This window comes from Microcebus murinus, chromosome 4, assembly GCF_040939455.1.
Source record: "Microcebus murinus isolate Inina chromosome 4, M.murinus_Inina_mat1.0, whole genome shotgun sequence".
Taxonomy (NCBI): Eukaryota; Metazoa; Chordata; class Mammalia; order Primates; family Cheirogaleidae; genus Microcebus; species Microcebus murinus.
Window position 1 is genome coordinate 83,784,991 of NC_134107.1, and position 16,263 is coordinate 83,801,253.

At 33.3% G+C, this 16,263-nt stretch overlaps 1 protein-coding gene across 3 annotated transcripts in view; it reads left to right on the forward strand.

Annotated features, from left to right (window-relative positions):
* The window catches only part of DYNC2H1 (dynein cytoplasmic 2 heavy chain 1), a 264,459-nt gene that overhangs the window by 119,022 nt on the left and 129,174 nt on the right, over window positions 1-16,263 (forward strand). For all 3 annotated transcript variants that reach the window (XM_076002468.1, XM_076002469.1, XM_076002470.1), the window contains 5 exons: window positions 2,042-2,165; window positions 10,434-10,597; window positions 12,597-12,716; window positions 13,311-13,445; window positions 15,754-15,897. In XM_076002468.1, coding sequence (XP_075858583.1) covers window positions 2,042-2,165; window positions 10,434-10,597; window positions 12,597-12,716; window positions 13,311-13,445; window positions 15,754-15,897 — 687 coding nt within the window. The remainder of the gene's footprint in view (window positions 1-2,041; window positions 2,166-10,433; window positions 10,598-12,596; window positions 12,717-13,310; window positions 13,446-15,753; window positions 15,898-16,263) is intronic.

The window sequence follows — 16,263 nt, forward strand, 5'->3', positions numbered from 1 at the left end:
GATTACAGGCATGAGCCACCATGCCTGGCCAGAATAGCTATAATTAAAAAGTCAAAAAATAACAAATGTTCATGAGGGTGCAGAGAACATACACTCATACACTCATGGTGGGAATGTATAGTAGTACAACTTCTATGAAAAATAGTATGGAGATTCCATCTATTGGGTGTATACCCAAAGGAAAAGAAGTCATTATATCAAAAAGATACCTGGCCTCATATGTTTTTTGGAATACTAATAACAATAGCAAAGATAGGGAATCAACCTGAGTGCCCATCAACAGATGATTGGATAAAGAAAATGTGGTATATATACATAATGGAATATTATTTAACCATAAAAAAGAATGAAATTATGTCTTCAGCAACACTGGATGGAATTGAAAGCCATTATCTTAAGTGAAACAACTCAGAAACAAATACAGCATATTCTCACTTAGAATTAGGAGCATAAAATGTTCACACATTGACACAGAGTGTAGAATAATAGCTATTGGAGACTCGGAAGGGAGACAGGGTGGGAGGGGGTTCAGAGATGAGAAATTACTTAATGGGTACAATGTTCACTGTTCAGGTGTGGTTATACCAAAAGACTAGAATTTGCCACTGCACAATATATTTGTGTAACAAAACTTCACTTGTGCCCCTTAAATTTAGAAAAAATAATTAGAAAAAGAATATTTGGTGCTAGGTATTGATATAAGCACTGGGAATTTCACAGTGAGTTAAGTAGTCACAATTCCTTCCTTAATGTCAAGGACAGCCCAGTAGGTTAGAGAGACAAAAAAGTTTTACGCTAAATTATAATTAAGAACATAAATATAGGATTCTGTAGAAGTAAGTATTGCTGACTTAGCTTGGAATATCAGAAAAGCCTTCTGGCCTTTTAACATATTTACAGTTCCTCTCAATGCCTTCCATAATTTCTTATTCCTGTAACTCACTCACAAGCATCTTCATCCCAAGATTTGTCAGTGAAATGTAATCAGAGTCTTTAAGGTAGTTACTTCTCACTGTCATGCTTATTTTGCAGAGGAAATTATTTTGGGTCAGATTTGTGTTTTTTTTTTTTTTTAAGAAGGCTTAGCATATGAATAACTTTCATAGCTATTCTTCAGTTTTTTGTAAAATAACCTCTAAAACTTTACTTGTAAAATGAAGGTTTCTACTTCATTTGTTTTTGGTAAGAATAATTGTAAATTATATAACATGTAAATACTTTAATCTCATTTATGTCTTACAGTATGAGATGTTAATAATTATCACTTAAATATTATATTTTTTTAACTTTCTCAGAGGCCTGGGATGATATTTAAAACTACTCCTTCTCTAGTCAGAAGGCCTCAAAATTCTTCACTAATTCTAGAATTTTGTCTATAGGTTCTGTTCACAAGGGTTAGACTTAATCACACCAAGAAAAGTTTACTATTAGTAGAATTTATCCTGTTGCCTCCCCCCCCCCAATTCAATGTGTGATTCTGAACATAGGCAAGGTAGTTTTTATTGATACCTGGATGAGTAACTTATTGTATATGGAATTTCAAGTTTTGTTTCTGTAACAATTTGAAATTATTGTAGAAAATTGAAGAAAGGCTTTTGTATTGTGGGAGAAATATGAATTTGCTATCGATTTGGTATAGAGTTCTAGTCGTGCAAGATGGAAAAGTTCTAGAGATCTTCTTTGTACAACACTGTGCTTATGGTAAACAATACTCTAGTATACACATAAAAATTGGTGAACAGGGTAGATTTCATATATCATGGATTTCTTTTTTACCACAATTGAAAAAATGGTAAAATGCTTATTTTCTTACATGTCTGTATAAATTATGAAGTTTTTAAGATAATTTATTCAACTAAAATAATTCATCACCAAGTACTTATAAGTAGAAAAACAATCGGGAATAATTTGAATTATTAACATTCATACTAAGTTTTTAAATATTTTATTCCTTTTAATGTCTTCACTCATTATTTATAAAGACCTTTGTAAACAGTGAGATAATAACGGAATTAATATGAATTCTTTTTTATTCTCTTAGGATAGTAACTTTATCACAGCTCTTGAGTTGGCAGTACGTTTTGGGAAAACTCTTATTATACAAGAGATGGATGGTGTAGAACCTGTTCTTTATCCATTACTAAGACGAGATCTGGTTGCACAAGGTAAATATTTGACACTTTCCAGAAAGAAACTTATGTAAATTTTCTGAAAACGGGTACATGCTTCCAAGAGTTCTCTTCTAGTAAAATCACACATGACATGCTTAAATCCACCAGCAACAAGGTGTGACATGTGCAAATGTTGTCTACGAGGGAAGCTTATTTATTAGAGACCCATAACTCAGAGTTTTTGTGGGGGCTGATTATATCAGCACTCTCTCCCTAGCATATAGCAAAATTTTAGACTCCCCAAAGGAACACAGGTGTTCAGTACAAACGAAATCGTTTGTACAAACAGTTTAGGCACAGTGAGCTACTTTTATCTGTTTTGAGAATGGTGGAAACTCTCCCAAAATCCCAGTTTCTAGGCACTGATTATAGGCCAACTATGCAAGCAGGCCTTTCTAGGGATAGCAGTCTCAGGATTGCTATGTTAACTCTTTTCTGCACAGGCACTCAACCCAGTCTTCAACAATTAGAAAGTGATACCCAGAAACTTTTAAGTGCGTGCCATGCAAAGTGTATGTAGGTACATACAGAGACACACACATATGCATATACATACATGTGCATGCTTATATCCCACACATTGCTAGCACTGCAAAGTTTATAAAGAAAATTGGGATTTAGGGAGCAAAACAGACAAATAGCAAAACATGCACTATTCGTTGATCATTTATTATCCCATGAATACAATCGCTTGTATTAATTTCAAAGCTGTCTCTTGCAGGAGCTGCCATTCAAACTTAGCCACGTATTTTTTTGACCAGATAAAGGGACTATAGTATAATTTCCAGGTCCATATATGCTGTTTCATATAGGCCAAGAGGATATTAAGATGTTGGTTCTATTTCTTTCTATTTAGTAGCTATAAAGCCAGCAGTTTATTCATAATAGGCTGTAGAACATCTCCTTAGGTAATATCCATTTGGTCATTTGGGTGTCAGGGTTAGGATTGTCTTTATTTAAGTCCCTTTCATCTTAAGTTAGTTGTGCCTGAATGGTGTGTAATACAATGTGAATAGTTTCTCAGTGAAGACCATTACCAAAATGTAATCTATATAATGGAATGGAATTTGGACCTATATGGCAGTTCTCATAGCACTTGAGGTTATCTAACTCATTTAATAATATATTTCTGAAGAGTTTGGATCTGTAAAGGTGTACTGCATACAAAAGATGAAGTGATTTTGGTCTTATTCTCAAGGGAATATGAAGAAGAAATCATTAGTAATATCCTAGTCTGCATGACAAGTTTCAGTTATCAAAACAATTTTTATGTCAGGCCCTGTGGAAGCAAAAGTGGCTACTGCCTGGTTTAAGTTTCAGTGGTCATAGTGAATGTTCAAGCAGCATTGGTTTCCAAACTCCAGACAGATAAAATTATATGGCTGTCCTGCATGGTGTAAAAATACAGATTATTTTTCACTTCCTGGCATGATGCATTTCTTTTAACTGTAAATTTTTACAGGATTTGGGTATACCTTATAGGTTGATCTTGTCTGAGTCTCTGTCTAATTGTTATAGAAGTCACCAAAGGTGTCATAGTGAATGTATCCAATTAATATATCCATACATCCAAGCACCCCAAATTTCCTTATACATGTTGACCGATAGAACAAAACAAAATATCCAAGGCTGATCCAGATTCAGAAAATCAGATAATAGCCATGTAAATTAGGACTTCCCCTAGAAAGGGAGTAGGAGACCATATCTTATACTTGTGCCTCGTCATTCTGTCTTCATAGTTCTCTAAAGTACAGTACAGATTTTGTGTTCAGAAGAAAAAAGTCATAACTACATTGCAAGTTAACTCCAGTGTAAATAAAGATTTCATAGAGTTAAGACTGTGTTGGACTGTATGATTCTACATTTGATATTTTATATGATTAGGATATGGCACTTATACTCAAGGGTCTTTTGTAGACAACAAAACAATAATTTTTGAATATTTTAAAAAAGGTTATATCAAAATAATACATGCATGGGTTACAAAATCAAATAATATAGAATAGCTGCAGCATTCTATTCCTCCCCTACCCAGGACTATTCCTACTCACCAGAGAAAACCATTTATTTTTCAATTTTAACTTTTTCTTGAAATACTAATATAGAAGAGAATATATGTAAATGTATAGCTCATGAATTTTTACAAATTGAATATACCTGTATAAGCACCTGGAGCAAGACATGAAACTTTATTAGCAATCCAGAAACCTAATTCGCCCCCCTTCCCCCAAGGATAACCACATTCCTGACTTATAACAGCATAGATAAGTTTTGCTTATTTGTGTATCTTGTGTAAATGAGAAAGAAAAAAAGCAACACCTGACTACTGTTGGCTAGGAGCTGTCCTGGCTCTAACAACTGGGCCACAGTGTATTTCTTTTGAGTATAAATCATTTCACAGAATACCAACATCAGGCAGGCAATTCTGTAACCATAAACATGTTTGGGCACAAAGATAAGAACACTTTCTATACCATAAAAATAACCAAACATTCTCTTCTCCCAGCTAATATTGAATGACTTCTGCTGTTTTCCAAATTATAGCTTAGTCCAGAGGTGGGGACCCTGTTCATGTTGGAGGGCCATATTAATTCAGCTGTAATCAAATAAGGCTACATTCAAGACATTTCAATTAGATATACTTAAAAATGTATATTACTTTATAAAAATATAACTACTCTGTATTTAATAATTTCAGAAAATGAAAACTATTTCTGAATTTTAAAGTTAACTAACCTTTTAATGTCTTTGTTATGTCTACTTTTTGTTGGAAAACATTTGAATATTTGGTTGCAGCACGGAGGTCTGCGGTTTCTGTTGATCTTCTAGATGGGTATCAGTCATTTGTGACCTTAAGGACATCTTGATTTGGGTTAAGTAGGAGAATGTAGATTCACAGCAATAAGTGGTTAAAAAGCAAGAAAACATTTTTTGGGCATGTTGCTGAAGGCAGAATTTTGCATTTTTTCATATTTCAATTGGATCTTTCTTAGCATCAAACAATGATTTTAAACTGTCATCTGCTGAGGGCTCAATCATTTCCATCTCTAGTTCTTTAGGTGCTTTGGTAATTAATATCAGCTAAGTGAGGCTGAAATGCTAATTTGAGTGTGACGTCATGATTCTCAAAGTCAGTGAAACTTTTGTTGTATTCTCCAATTAATAGGTCTGTAACAGCTGCATATTCTTCAGATGATTCGCATATATCATCCCGCTCATCAATGACCTTTGCTAACTGGGGAAAATGTTCATCTGAAATTTCCTTTTGAGGAAGCATTTTGAAAAAAGATAGCTTTTTTTTTTTAAATGCTTGGATTTTTTTGCCCACATATCATTATAGACTTAGTTTTACCTTGCAAGGTAATATTCAAATCATTTCGATTTGACAAGATGTCCACAGAAATCCATTCCTATAGAAATCTTCTTTCAGTAATTCACATTGCTGATTCTGTTCATAAAATTTAACTATCTGTTTCCACAGAGATAAAATTTTGGCTAACACCTGTCCTTGGGATCACCAACACACTTTAGAATGATAAGGCAAATCCACACTGAATACCTCATCCTTCAACTTGAGCACATTACAAAACTGAAGACAGCGTGTTGCATTTGCACGAATATAGTTAACAATACTTAAAACTTGTTACAGAGTGTCACTTAAAATAGCTTTTAACACAGAGATTTTTGCTGATACAAGATACAATGAGAAGAAATGAGGGCATCCAGATCTGTTAATACTTGTTTATTCTGTGCAATAAACCCTTCATGTTTTCCTGTCATGGAAGGTGCACCGTCTGTCACACAATTATTTAAATTTACCAAATTCAGTCTAACTTCACATTTACCTTGAAAGTTGTTGAAGATACCTATTCCCCGTGTTCTGTTCTCAAGAGAGTTCAAAGTGAGTAAATCTTCATAGCAAATAACATCTTCTCTTACTACTTGAATGAAGTATAAAACCTGTGTGAGTCAGTAGTATCCATTGATTCATCCAGAGCGATTGAATAATGTATATTTTTCTTTTGAAGTATTGCATGAAGTGGCTCTTGTAAGTTGAAGGTTAATTCATGCTGTTGATCAGTTGTGGTTCTCCTTGAAAAAGGTAGTTGTTTGTACTTTGAAACATTATCGTGGTCTAAGCATCCTACAACTTCAACAGTGCATTCTTTCACAATTTCCACATCATTGAATGGGTTCCCTTTTTCCCCTGAGTATATAAGCTACTTTATAAGTTGCTTCAGTAGCATTATTTCCAGGTCTTATTGCTGCTTGAAAGAATTGTCTTTGCTTTTGCTTTTCATCATTTAACTTCTGCAACAAAACCTTTTGCACGTCTCCCTCTAATTTAAACTATTTGTGGTCCTTATAAGTGTTATCACGCTGACAAACATTGAATTTCTTTAATGTTGATATTACAGTGTCACAAAGTAAGCAAATCATCTTATCCTTAGCAGAAACAAGATAATATTGTAATTCCCATCCTCATTAAAAAATCAGTTTTCTTCCTTCAGTGTTCTCTTGGTCTTCTTTGACACGATGGGCTGTTAAGCAGACAGAATGAAAACGTATTGTTGAGCTGTGGAGCTATTCACAAATTCCACTTCAAACAGAAACATAGTACACCGTTGTCAAAAGCTGATAACAGCCTGGCATACTCAATGCCCATAAATTCCTGCCATGCAGGCTTGTGCAGTAGTGGTGCCAGTCAGCTGGGAAAAGTTAGAACTAAATCATACACGTAGCTGCCAGGAATTTAGCCCTTATGGCTTACTAATGTTCTAATTGTGCTAGTCAGTCTAGGAAGATTGTTTTGTTGAAACTTATTTTATTCTTTGGTATTTTAAATATTTTCATTTAAAAAATAAAAATATAAAAGATGAACAAAGGTGTATTAATAAAAACAAAAGGGTTTGTTCTGGAAAATTTGGATTCAGTCAAAAGGCCATAATTAAGGATTTAGAAGACCACATGTGGATTTAAGGCCACAGGTTCCCCATCTCTGGTTTAGTATCACTCCATTTCTCTCACCTCCTAGATAAAAATTAGATACCAAATCATAGAATTGTCTGCTCTTTCTGATCACACCCCATCCCCAGCAAAACCACACTTTCCTTAAACCATTCCCAGATTACCTAGTGCAAACTCAAATCCTATGACAAGACTCTCTTAATACCTTCTCATTGACACTATGCATGTTTTCCCATGATGTTCTATCTTTTATTGAAAAGGAGCTGGTAAACCTGAGCTGTGACCCTTTAAACATTGGGGTTTGGTTTTGTTTGCATTCTTTTATGTGCGCGCGCATGCGAAAAAGCTTTGTTGTATTTTTTTTTCGGTGTTTGTCCATTTTATCAAAACTATCAAATATATATTTTTATATTCTCACCTTTCTAATGTCTGTTGGGTTTGTAATGATGTTCCCTTTTTCCTGATGTTGATCATGTTTATTCTCCTTTTCCTTGATCAGTCTCTATATGGGTTTATCAATATAACAAATTTTTTTATTTTTTATTTGTTTATTTTTTGGGGGAGAGGGTCTTATTCTGTTACCTGGAGTAGAGTGCAGCAGTGTCATCACAGCTCACTGCAATCTCAAACTCCTGTGCTCAAGAGATCCTCCTGCCTCACCCTCCCAAGTAGCTGGGACTGCAGGCATGTGCCAGCACTCCTGGCTAATTTTTTAAAAATGTTTTGTAGAGACAGGGTCTCATTATGTTGCTTCATTTGTTCTTGAACTCCTGGCATCAAGGGATCCTTTCACCTTGGCCTCCCAAAGTGCTAGGATATAGGCATGAGACACCACACCTGGCTCTACAAGTCTTTTTAAAACACCAATTTTTAATTTTGATTTTCTTTATTATATTTTAAAATTGACCTTTGTTCTTTAATATTTCATTCAGATTATTTTTCTTATGTTTAATTTGGTCTTCTTTTTCTAGAGCCTTGAGGTGGAAAATCAAAATACTGATGTTCATTCTTTCCTTTTTGCTAATATATGCATCTGCCTATAAATTTCCCTCTAAGGCTTTTTTTAGCTTCATACCACAGTTTGTTTCTTTTTTGACTCATAACTTATTTAATATTTTGTTGTTTAATTTTTAGGCATTTGGAGATTCTCTAGTTACCTTTTTGTTATGATATCTAGCTTATGTCCATTGTGGTCAGATAACTTACTCTAGAGTATTTTACTTTTTTGAATTCTGTTGAAGCTTTAGGATCTGACATATGTTCTGCATAGACTTGAAAATTGTATGAATTTTGCTCTTGCTTGGTTTAATTTTCTCTGCAAGTCAGTTAATAATGTCATTTTTGTTAATTGTGATATTTAAATATTATATACCCTTACTGTGTTATGTTTTTCTATTTGCTCTATCATGTATTGAGATACATATCTTAAAGTCACTATGATTTTGAATGTGTTTTTCTTTTAGTTTTGTAAATTTTTGTTTTAAATATTTTGCAGCCATATTATTGGATGCATATATATTTGGAAATGTGATCTCTTTCTATTCAGATCTTTATCATTATGAAGCATCCTTCTTTATTTCTAGAAATATCTGAAGTTCTAGAGTCTATGTTGGAATGGTTACACTAACTGTTTGGGGTACTGTTTACATTGTATATACTTTTCCATTCTTTTACTTTCAACTTTTCTGTTGGTCTTTATTTAAAAAGATAACTTTTAATATGTATATTTAATATACTCAACATGATTTTATAGGATACATATAGATAGTAAAATGGTTACTAGATTGAAGCAAATTAACTTATCCACCATCTTACATAGTTACTCCCCCTTTTTTGGTAGGAAGGGCCATTAAAATCTTCTCATTTAGCAATAGTCCTAAATACAAGGTAATTTTGTTAACTGTAGTCCTCATGTTGTACATTGGATCTCTGGATTTAATCATTTCACATATCTGCTACTTTCATTCTTCCCCTTCCTCCCTCACTCTCCCACCTGTTCCTGGTATCTGCTATTTTATTCTCTTTGTGTATTTTCTTTTCTTTTTTTTTTTTTTTTGGAATCTACATGTAAATAAGATAATGCAATAATTTTCTTTCTGTCTGCCTTATTTCACTTAGTATAACATCCTCCAGGGTCAGCCATGTTGTGGCAGAATCTTCTTTTTATTCTGCAAGTGGCAGAATCTTCTTTTTTATGGCTGAATAATATTCCACTGTGCGCACAGATGTACGTGTGCATACACATGCTCTCACATAATATTTTCTTTATCCATTGCATTGATGGACACTTAGCTTATTTCCATATCTTGGCTATTGTGAATAATGCTACAGTGAATGTGGTTGTGCAAATATCTTTACAAAATGGTGATTTCATTTTCTTTAGTCATATACCCAGAAGAGAGATTGCCAGGGTCTTATAGTAGTTCTATTTTTAATTTCTTTAGGAATCTCCATACTGTTTTCCATAATGGCTGTACATGCCATCTACATTCCCATCAACAGTTCCCCTTTTTTTCACACCTTTGCCAACATTTGTTTTCTTTTGTCTTTTTGATAATATCCTAACAGATGTGAGGTAATATCTCATAGTGGTTTTGATTTGCATTTCCCTGATGATTAGTGATGTTGATCACTTTTTTACATACCTGTTGGCCATTTTTATCTCTCTTTAGAGAAATGTCTATTCAGGTCCTTTACCCATTTTTTAATCAGGTTATTTGTTTTTCTGGTATTGAGTTGTACAACTTCTTTATAAATTTTGGATATTAACCCCTTATGTTATATATAGTTTGCAGATACTTTTTCCCAGTTTGTAGGTGGCTTTTTCATTTTGTTGATAATGGATATTTTGCAATTACTAATATATTGATATTCCTAGGTTTTTTACTATAATCATCTCTTCAAGTATTACATCTTAAGTACTAGAACAACAAATACTTTTTAACTGATTAATTTAGAAGTAAAGAATTATATATAATTGAGGGTTTCTATTTGTTTATAATCAACCATTTCAGAAAAATTTGTAAACATTAAAACCATACTGAATATGAGTAGGATATCCCTTTGATCCTTCAGTATCCCTGGATCGTCTTAGTGAATATTATTTATCCTTGTTTGCATAAGTGCTGATTTATAAAGCATTCTGGCTAATACTATCTTGGGTAGCCTAACTTTTGCTGTCTTTGGACTCTATTGAAAAGCCTATATTTATAAGTACTTGAAAATTATGTTTTAAACTATCACATTGCAAAATATAAAAGATTCAAGCCAACTAATTGTTTTTTTTTTAAATAGGACCACGTTATGTGGTACAAATAGGTGACAAGATTATTGACTACAATGAAGAGTTCCGCCTCTTTTTGTCAACAAGAAACCCAAATCCCTTTATTCCACCAGATGCAGCTTCCATAGTTACTGAGGTTAACTTTACAACAACAAGAAGTGGATTACAAGGGCAGGTACACATTAACCATTATAATTTTCCTTAGAATCTTTTGTAGCTTTGTATACTTACTAGATACTTTGAATGGAAAGCTATTTTTTAAAACTGATTAGTATTTAAATTTAGATTTTGAAAATATACTTACAAGTTAGAGTGAAGCATTCAGGCTTATTTCACTTATGATGTGTGTTAGACTTGCATATTTGCTATTAATGTCAAATTGCTGCTTCTATAATAATATAACTAATTTTACAATTTATTTTTGTCATATATGGTAAAATTTAAGAGATGGATAGATCATAGAAATTAAGATCATCTGCTTAATTTTTTTAATTGTGAAAACTGAAGTTTAATTGTGAAAATTGCAGTTAATTGACCAATTTAGCTAGTTGAGAGTCTTTGATTCCTGTGCCAACATTTTTTTTTTTGTCCCATTAGAACATATGACATGTGCATCTTTGAATTCAATTTATCTGTGTATGGCTCATTACAGTTCAGAATTATTGCATGAATTTCAAAATTATTTTTTATGTCAAGATGTCCAGACTTTTACTTATATATTTCCTCACTCATTTTTTTCCTCTCTAATAATATAATGCCAGTTGACAGATGAGTATCATGCTTTTTTTTTTTTTTTTTTTTGGAGACAGTGTCACTTTTTTGCCTGGGCTTATTGCCTTTGCAGTGGCATCATCATAGTTCACTGCAACCTCAAACTCCTGGGTTGTAGTGATCCTTCTGCCTCAGCATCCCAAATAGCTGAGTCTATAGGTATAGGGCAACATGCCTGGCTAATTTTTGTATTTTTTGTGGAGATGGAGTCTCACTCTTGCTCAGGCTGGGCTCGAATTCATAGCCTCAAGTGATCCTCCTACCTCGGCCTCCCAGAGTGCTAGCATTACAGGTGGGAGCAACCGTGCCCAGCCTTTCTTGCTATTTTTTACTCATCTAACAATAGATTTTTTTCCTTTTTGATTTGTTTGATAGCATGTATGTTTCCTGCAGTTTTTATTTGATGGTCATTTTTAACATTGTCCTTTCAAAATAGATTTTTATTATACCATCAAGTATATTTTTATGAATAGTATCTCTTGATTGACTTGATGATTCTTATCTATAAAACAGTGTGACAGTCACTCAAAACTTGTCAGAAATTGACAATATTGCTTCTTGTATCTAAAAGATCTCCACAGTTGTTGCTGAAAGGTGTCTTAAGGTCTTACTTTAGCAAGAACTAAATGAAGATATTTATACAACAGATTTTGAAATATATATTTTATGCTAATGTCATTATCTATTTTTATTTTTAGAGTTAACAATTTGACATAGCATTTTTTAACAGTTGAACAGATAAGAGCTTTAAAAGATACAATTTACATACTGTATAATTTGCTGATTTAAATAAAGTGTACAGTTCAGTGGCTTTTTAGTGGAACTGCTGGGTCTTATGGGTCTGCTGGGTCTTTATGGTTAAAAATTGGAGGAACAAAGTGGCTTCATTATTTCACTTTCCCACCAACGATGTAGGAGAGTTCCACTTTTTCCACATCCTTGCCAACTCTTCTTCTTATTTGTCTTTTTAAATGGTAGCCATCCTAGTGAATGTGAAATGGTTCATGGTTTTGATGACATAGAATTTTAAGTAAAATATCTTTTTATTTATTAATGGGAATACTTGCCATTAAAAATACTAGCTTCCATGGTTTTGATACATTTAATCTAATTTTAGAACTAAGTATTACATATTAACATGTTAAGTAAGGCACTTTCTTACAGCTATCTCATAATAATTAACATTTTATTGATTAGTTTAACTAGTTATTGTCTCTTTTTCATCAGATATAATTGTGAAAGTACTTCATGTTTAACTATACAGAATGAAATGAGGTAGCATAGTATCATAATACTTGTAATGTTTGGTCAAACACAAGGTCTGTTTGTGGGAGATTTTCTTTTTCTTTTGTTTTAAACCTTATTGGCTAGAATTGTCTTTCTTTTCTTTTTTTTCCTTTAAGCTTTTGGCTTTAACCATTCAGCATGAGAAACCTGATTTAGAGGAACAGAAAACAAAACTATTACAACAGGAAGAAGATAAGAAAATACAGCTAGCCAAGCTGGAGGAATCTCTTTTAGAGGTAAAATTTAGCTAATTGGGCTGTTTTTTCATATTACTTTTTTTCTTTAATGAATATAAATAACAGTGTTTAAAAAAGTTAGTAGCATCTTCAGAATGTTTTTGATTTCTTCAAAGCCACAATAGTATGTATATATCTTACTCATATATTTTAAAGTCTAAATTCAAATAGAAAAAAAAGAAGATATCTTTTGGAGTGTAAAATCTAAAGGAATAATGTTTGAGATAACAATTTTTAACTAATTATTTATCTATACTGTATTGCTTTATTATATGCTTATAATTTCAAGAAGCATTAAAAGCATGAAATTATGACTTAATGTGTAATTTTAATAGTTTTATTTTTATTAGATAACATTAATACCTATGCAATACTTGGTTATGATACAGAATCATAGAACAATTCACTGTACCAATAATAAAAACAAAGTAAAATCAAAATTTAAAAAATAGAAGGCTATAAAGTGTTGACATTCTTCTAAAACAGTGTAAGCCCCCATAAACATTATCAAATTAATGATTGTTAATATGGGGTTCCTTTAATTGTTTGTTTTAATATGTATAATAATGTTACATTGTTAATTTTTTTCTACAGACGCTTGCCACATCTCAAGGCAACATTTTGGAAAATAAGGATTTGATTGAATCTTTGAATCAGACAAAAGCAAGCAGTGCACTTATTCAAGAGTCACTTAAAGAATCTTACAAACTCCAAATTTCCCTCGATAAAGTAATCACTTCTTTCTTTGTGATTTTATGTCATATTGTCTTAAATATTTGTTAATATGATGGAAGATACAGAATCAAGCCTTCAGGGGAAAGATGATGTCAAAAAGGAAAGCCATTCAAAAACACCAGAGCCATTCTTATTACTATAGAGAGGGAGTTCAGATGTTGGTACATCAAAGATAAGGACTGTTGGTCAGTAAACTCTGCTTGGTTCTACTGATTTCTGGGATAATGTTATCTAAGGTTGAGCTACAATTTTGTACTGAAATTGAAAATGAATATATTGAAAAGATGTTAGAGAACATCTTTGCTGTTCTTGGAACTTGCCTCAAGTTAAGGCAAATTAAATATACGAATTAAAAGGTTATAAGGTGTTTTTAAACTTTTTCCCTCTATTCTTCCTGGACCCCATGAGTGTAATCATCTGAACTATTTTCCTACAAATGGCTTTAAATCCTTTTCGGTTTATTCTTTTGATAGTTCCTTTAGGAAAATTCTAGCCCTACATCAGTGCAATGTATCTTTTCCTCTCCTACATTCTAGTGACTGATCTTTGCTGGAGAAAATTTGACAACCAGGCAAATTAATGTTGCTATGAATTCTCAGGTCTCACCTGACCCAAACCCTCATTGACATTCTTTAATTTCTTTCTATTCCCCTCGGTGATTTTTCCAATTTTTTTTTTTTTTTTAGTACTTTCAGTCCTTCCTCCAACTTTACACTTACCTATTATTACTACTTTCTTCACTTGGGAAAGAGCTCTGTTGAAATCAGAATAAAAGCAATTTTATAGCCCAGTTTCAATCCAGTTACCCAATTTTCTCTACTTAGGGCTACACTTTACGGATGTTATGATTATCATTTTCTGCCAAGAGGACTTTAAACTTTCTGTGCTTTCTTTTTGTTAACTGACATTGCTGAGTCACATACATATTTTTACTGGTATCATATTTGTAATCCTAGTGCTTTGATCATAGTTACATGGACAACCTTTTTGGAGTTCTCTTCAGAACTTAAGGCCATTTAATCCTATGAACCTCTTATTTCTATTATCCTTTACCTTCCTTCAGAATGAAAGCTCCTAGAGTTATTGGCTCTTTTCATGCTTACAGTGAACAGTGCTAGGTGCTTTATTATCCTAATGTGAACAATTGTTACAGTCATTTTCTCTGCCCCTGGTTCTATCAGTGTTCTTCTTGGCACCAATCTTACCCATAACCTTAACAAATTAACCTTAACAAATATTGTTAAGGTTACATATATTCCCCCCCCCAAGTCAGAGCTGCTGGCATGTCCATCCTCCAGGTGGTGTCATAATTTGAACTTTTCTCTACTTTAGGTATAGGCTAGTCCCGTGCCATGCCTTCTTGCATTACCTGAACTGATTCTCTTTTGAAATGTAAAATTGATTCTATTCTCTGGTCATAACTGTTTACCATTCCATTTTTCCCCCTTCTCCTAATACAAGTGCTCTTGGTCCTAAAAGCCCAATCCATGAACTGCTTCTAGCTTTGTCATCTGAGAGGTAGAAATGTATTTAAAATGTATTGCTGTGGTCTGAATGTTTATGTTCCTTCAGATTCATATGTTGAACCCTAATCCCCAGTATGATGCTATAAATAGGTGAGGCTTTGGCCATGTGATTAAGTCATGAGAGTGAAGCCCTTATGAATGGGATTGGTGCCCTTATAAAAGTGGGCTAAGGGAACTTGTTTGCTCCTTCCAGCATATGAGGACACAGCAAAAAGCAACTGTTTTTATGAACCAGGAAATGGGCCCTCACTAGTCACCAAATCTGCTGGCACCTTGATTTTGGACTTCTTAGCTTCCAGAACAGGGAGAAGTAAATTTTTGTTTTTTATTGTTTCTATTGTGTTGTTTATAAGCAAAACCAATTTAGTGTATTTTGTTATAGCAGCCTGAACAGACTAAGACATATATTGTCCCCAGCTTCATAAAAATAAGGAAGAAACTGGGCGTGTTGGTGTGCACCTATAGTCTTAGCTACTTGGGAGGCTGAGGTGGGAGGACTGCTTGAGCCCAGGAGTTTGAGGCTTCTGTGAGCTATGATTGTGCCAGTGTACTCCAGCCTGGGTGATAGAGCAAGACCCCGTCTCAAAAAAACAAAAAAGAAAGAAAAACCAAATCTTGCTATTCCTTTTAGTTACAAAAGTCTAAAATTCATCATCTTCATTTGTTTTATGTGTATGGAAAAGTAAGGCTGTGGCTAGATATGTACATAGTAATCTGTAGGTGGCAGTAAAGCACTAGAACTAAAATGTCCTCCTCCCCCATCTGTTGATCCATAGGAACGGGATGCCTATCTCCCTCTAGCTGAGAATGCCAGCAAGATGTACTTCATTATCTCTGACTTGTCCAAAATTAATAACATGTACCGTTTTAGTTTGGCTGCATTTCTCCGACTTTTCCAACGAGCTCTACAAAACAAACAGGTAAGCTGTTGGTTACCCTGTAGCTGAGGCTGAATCAGGTCACTTTACTAGGTATGGTACTTACTAATAATTTCCTGAGAAAACTTACATAGAATTATGTTTCAAAAGACTGCATATAACACTTGTAAATTACATTTAAAAGAAACCAATTTCTTAATTTCATTTTATATTCCTAATGAAAGTGATTTATATTCTGAGTATAAATTAATAGGTAATATATAATCATTAAAAATACTTGATTCTAAAAGGTATAAGAATAAGAAATCATATACATAATCCTATTACCTGGGGAAATGACATTTAACATTTCATTATATATTTTTTGTTGTTTGAGGCTGTAATATTCTAATCATTGGAGATACAGCA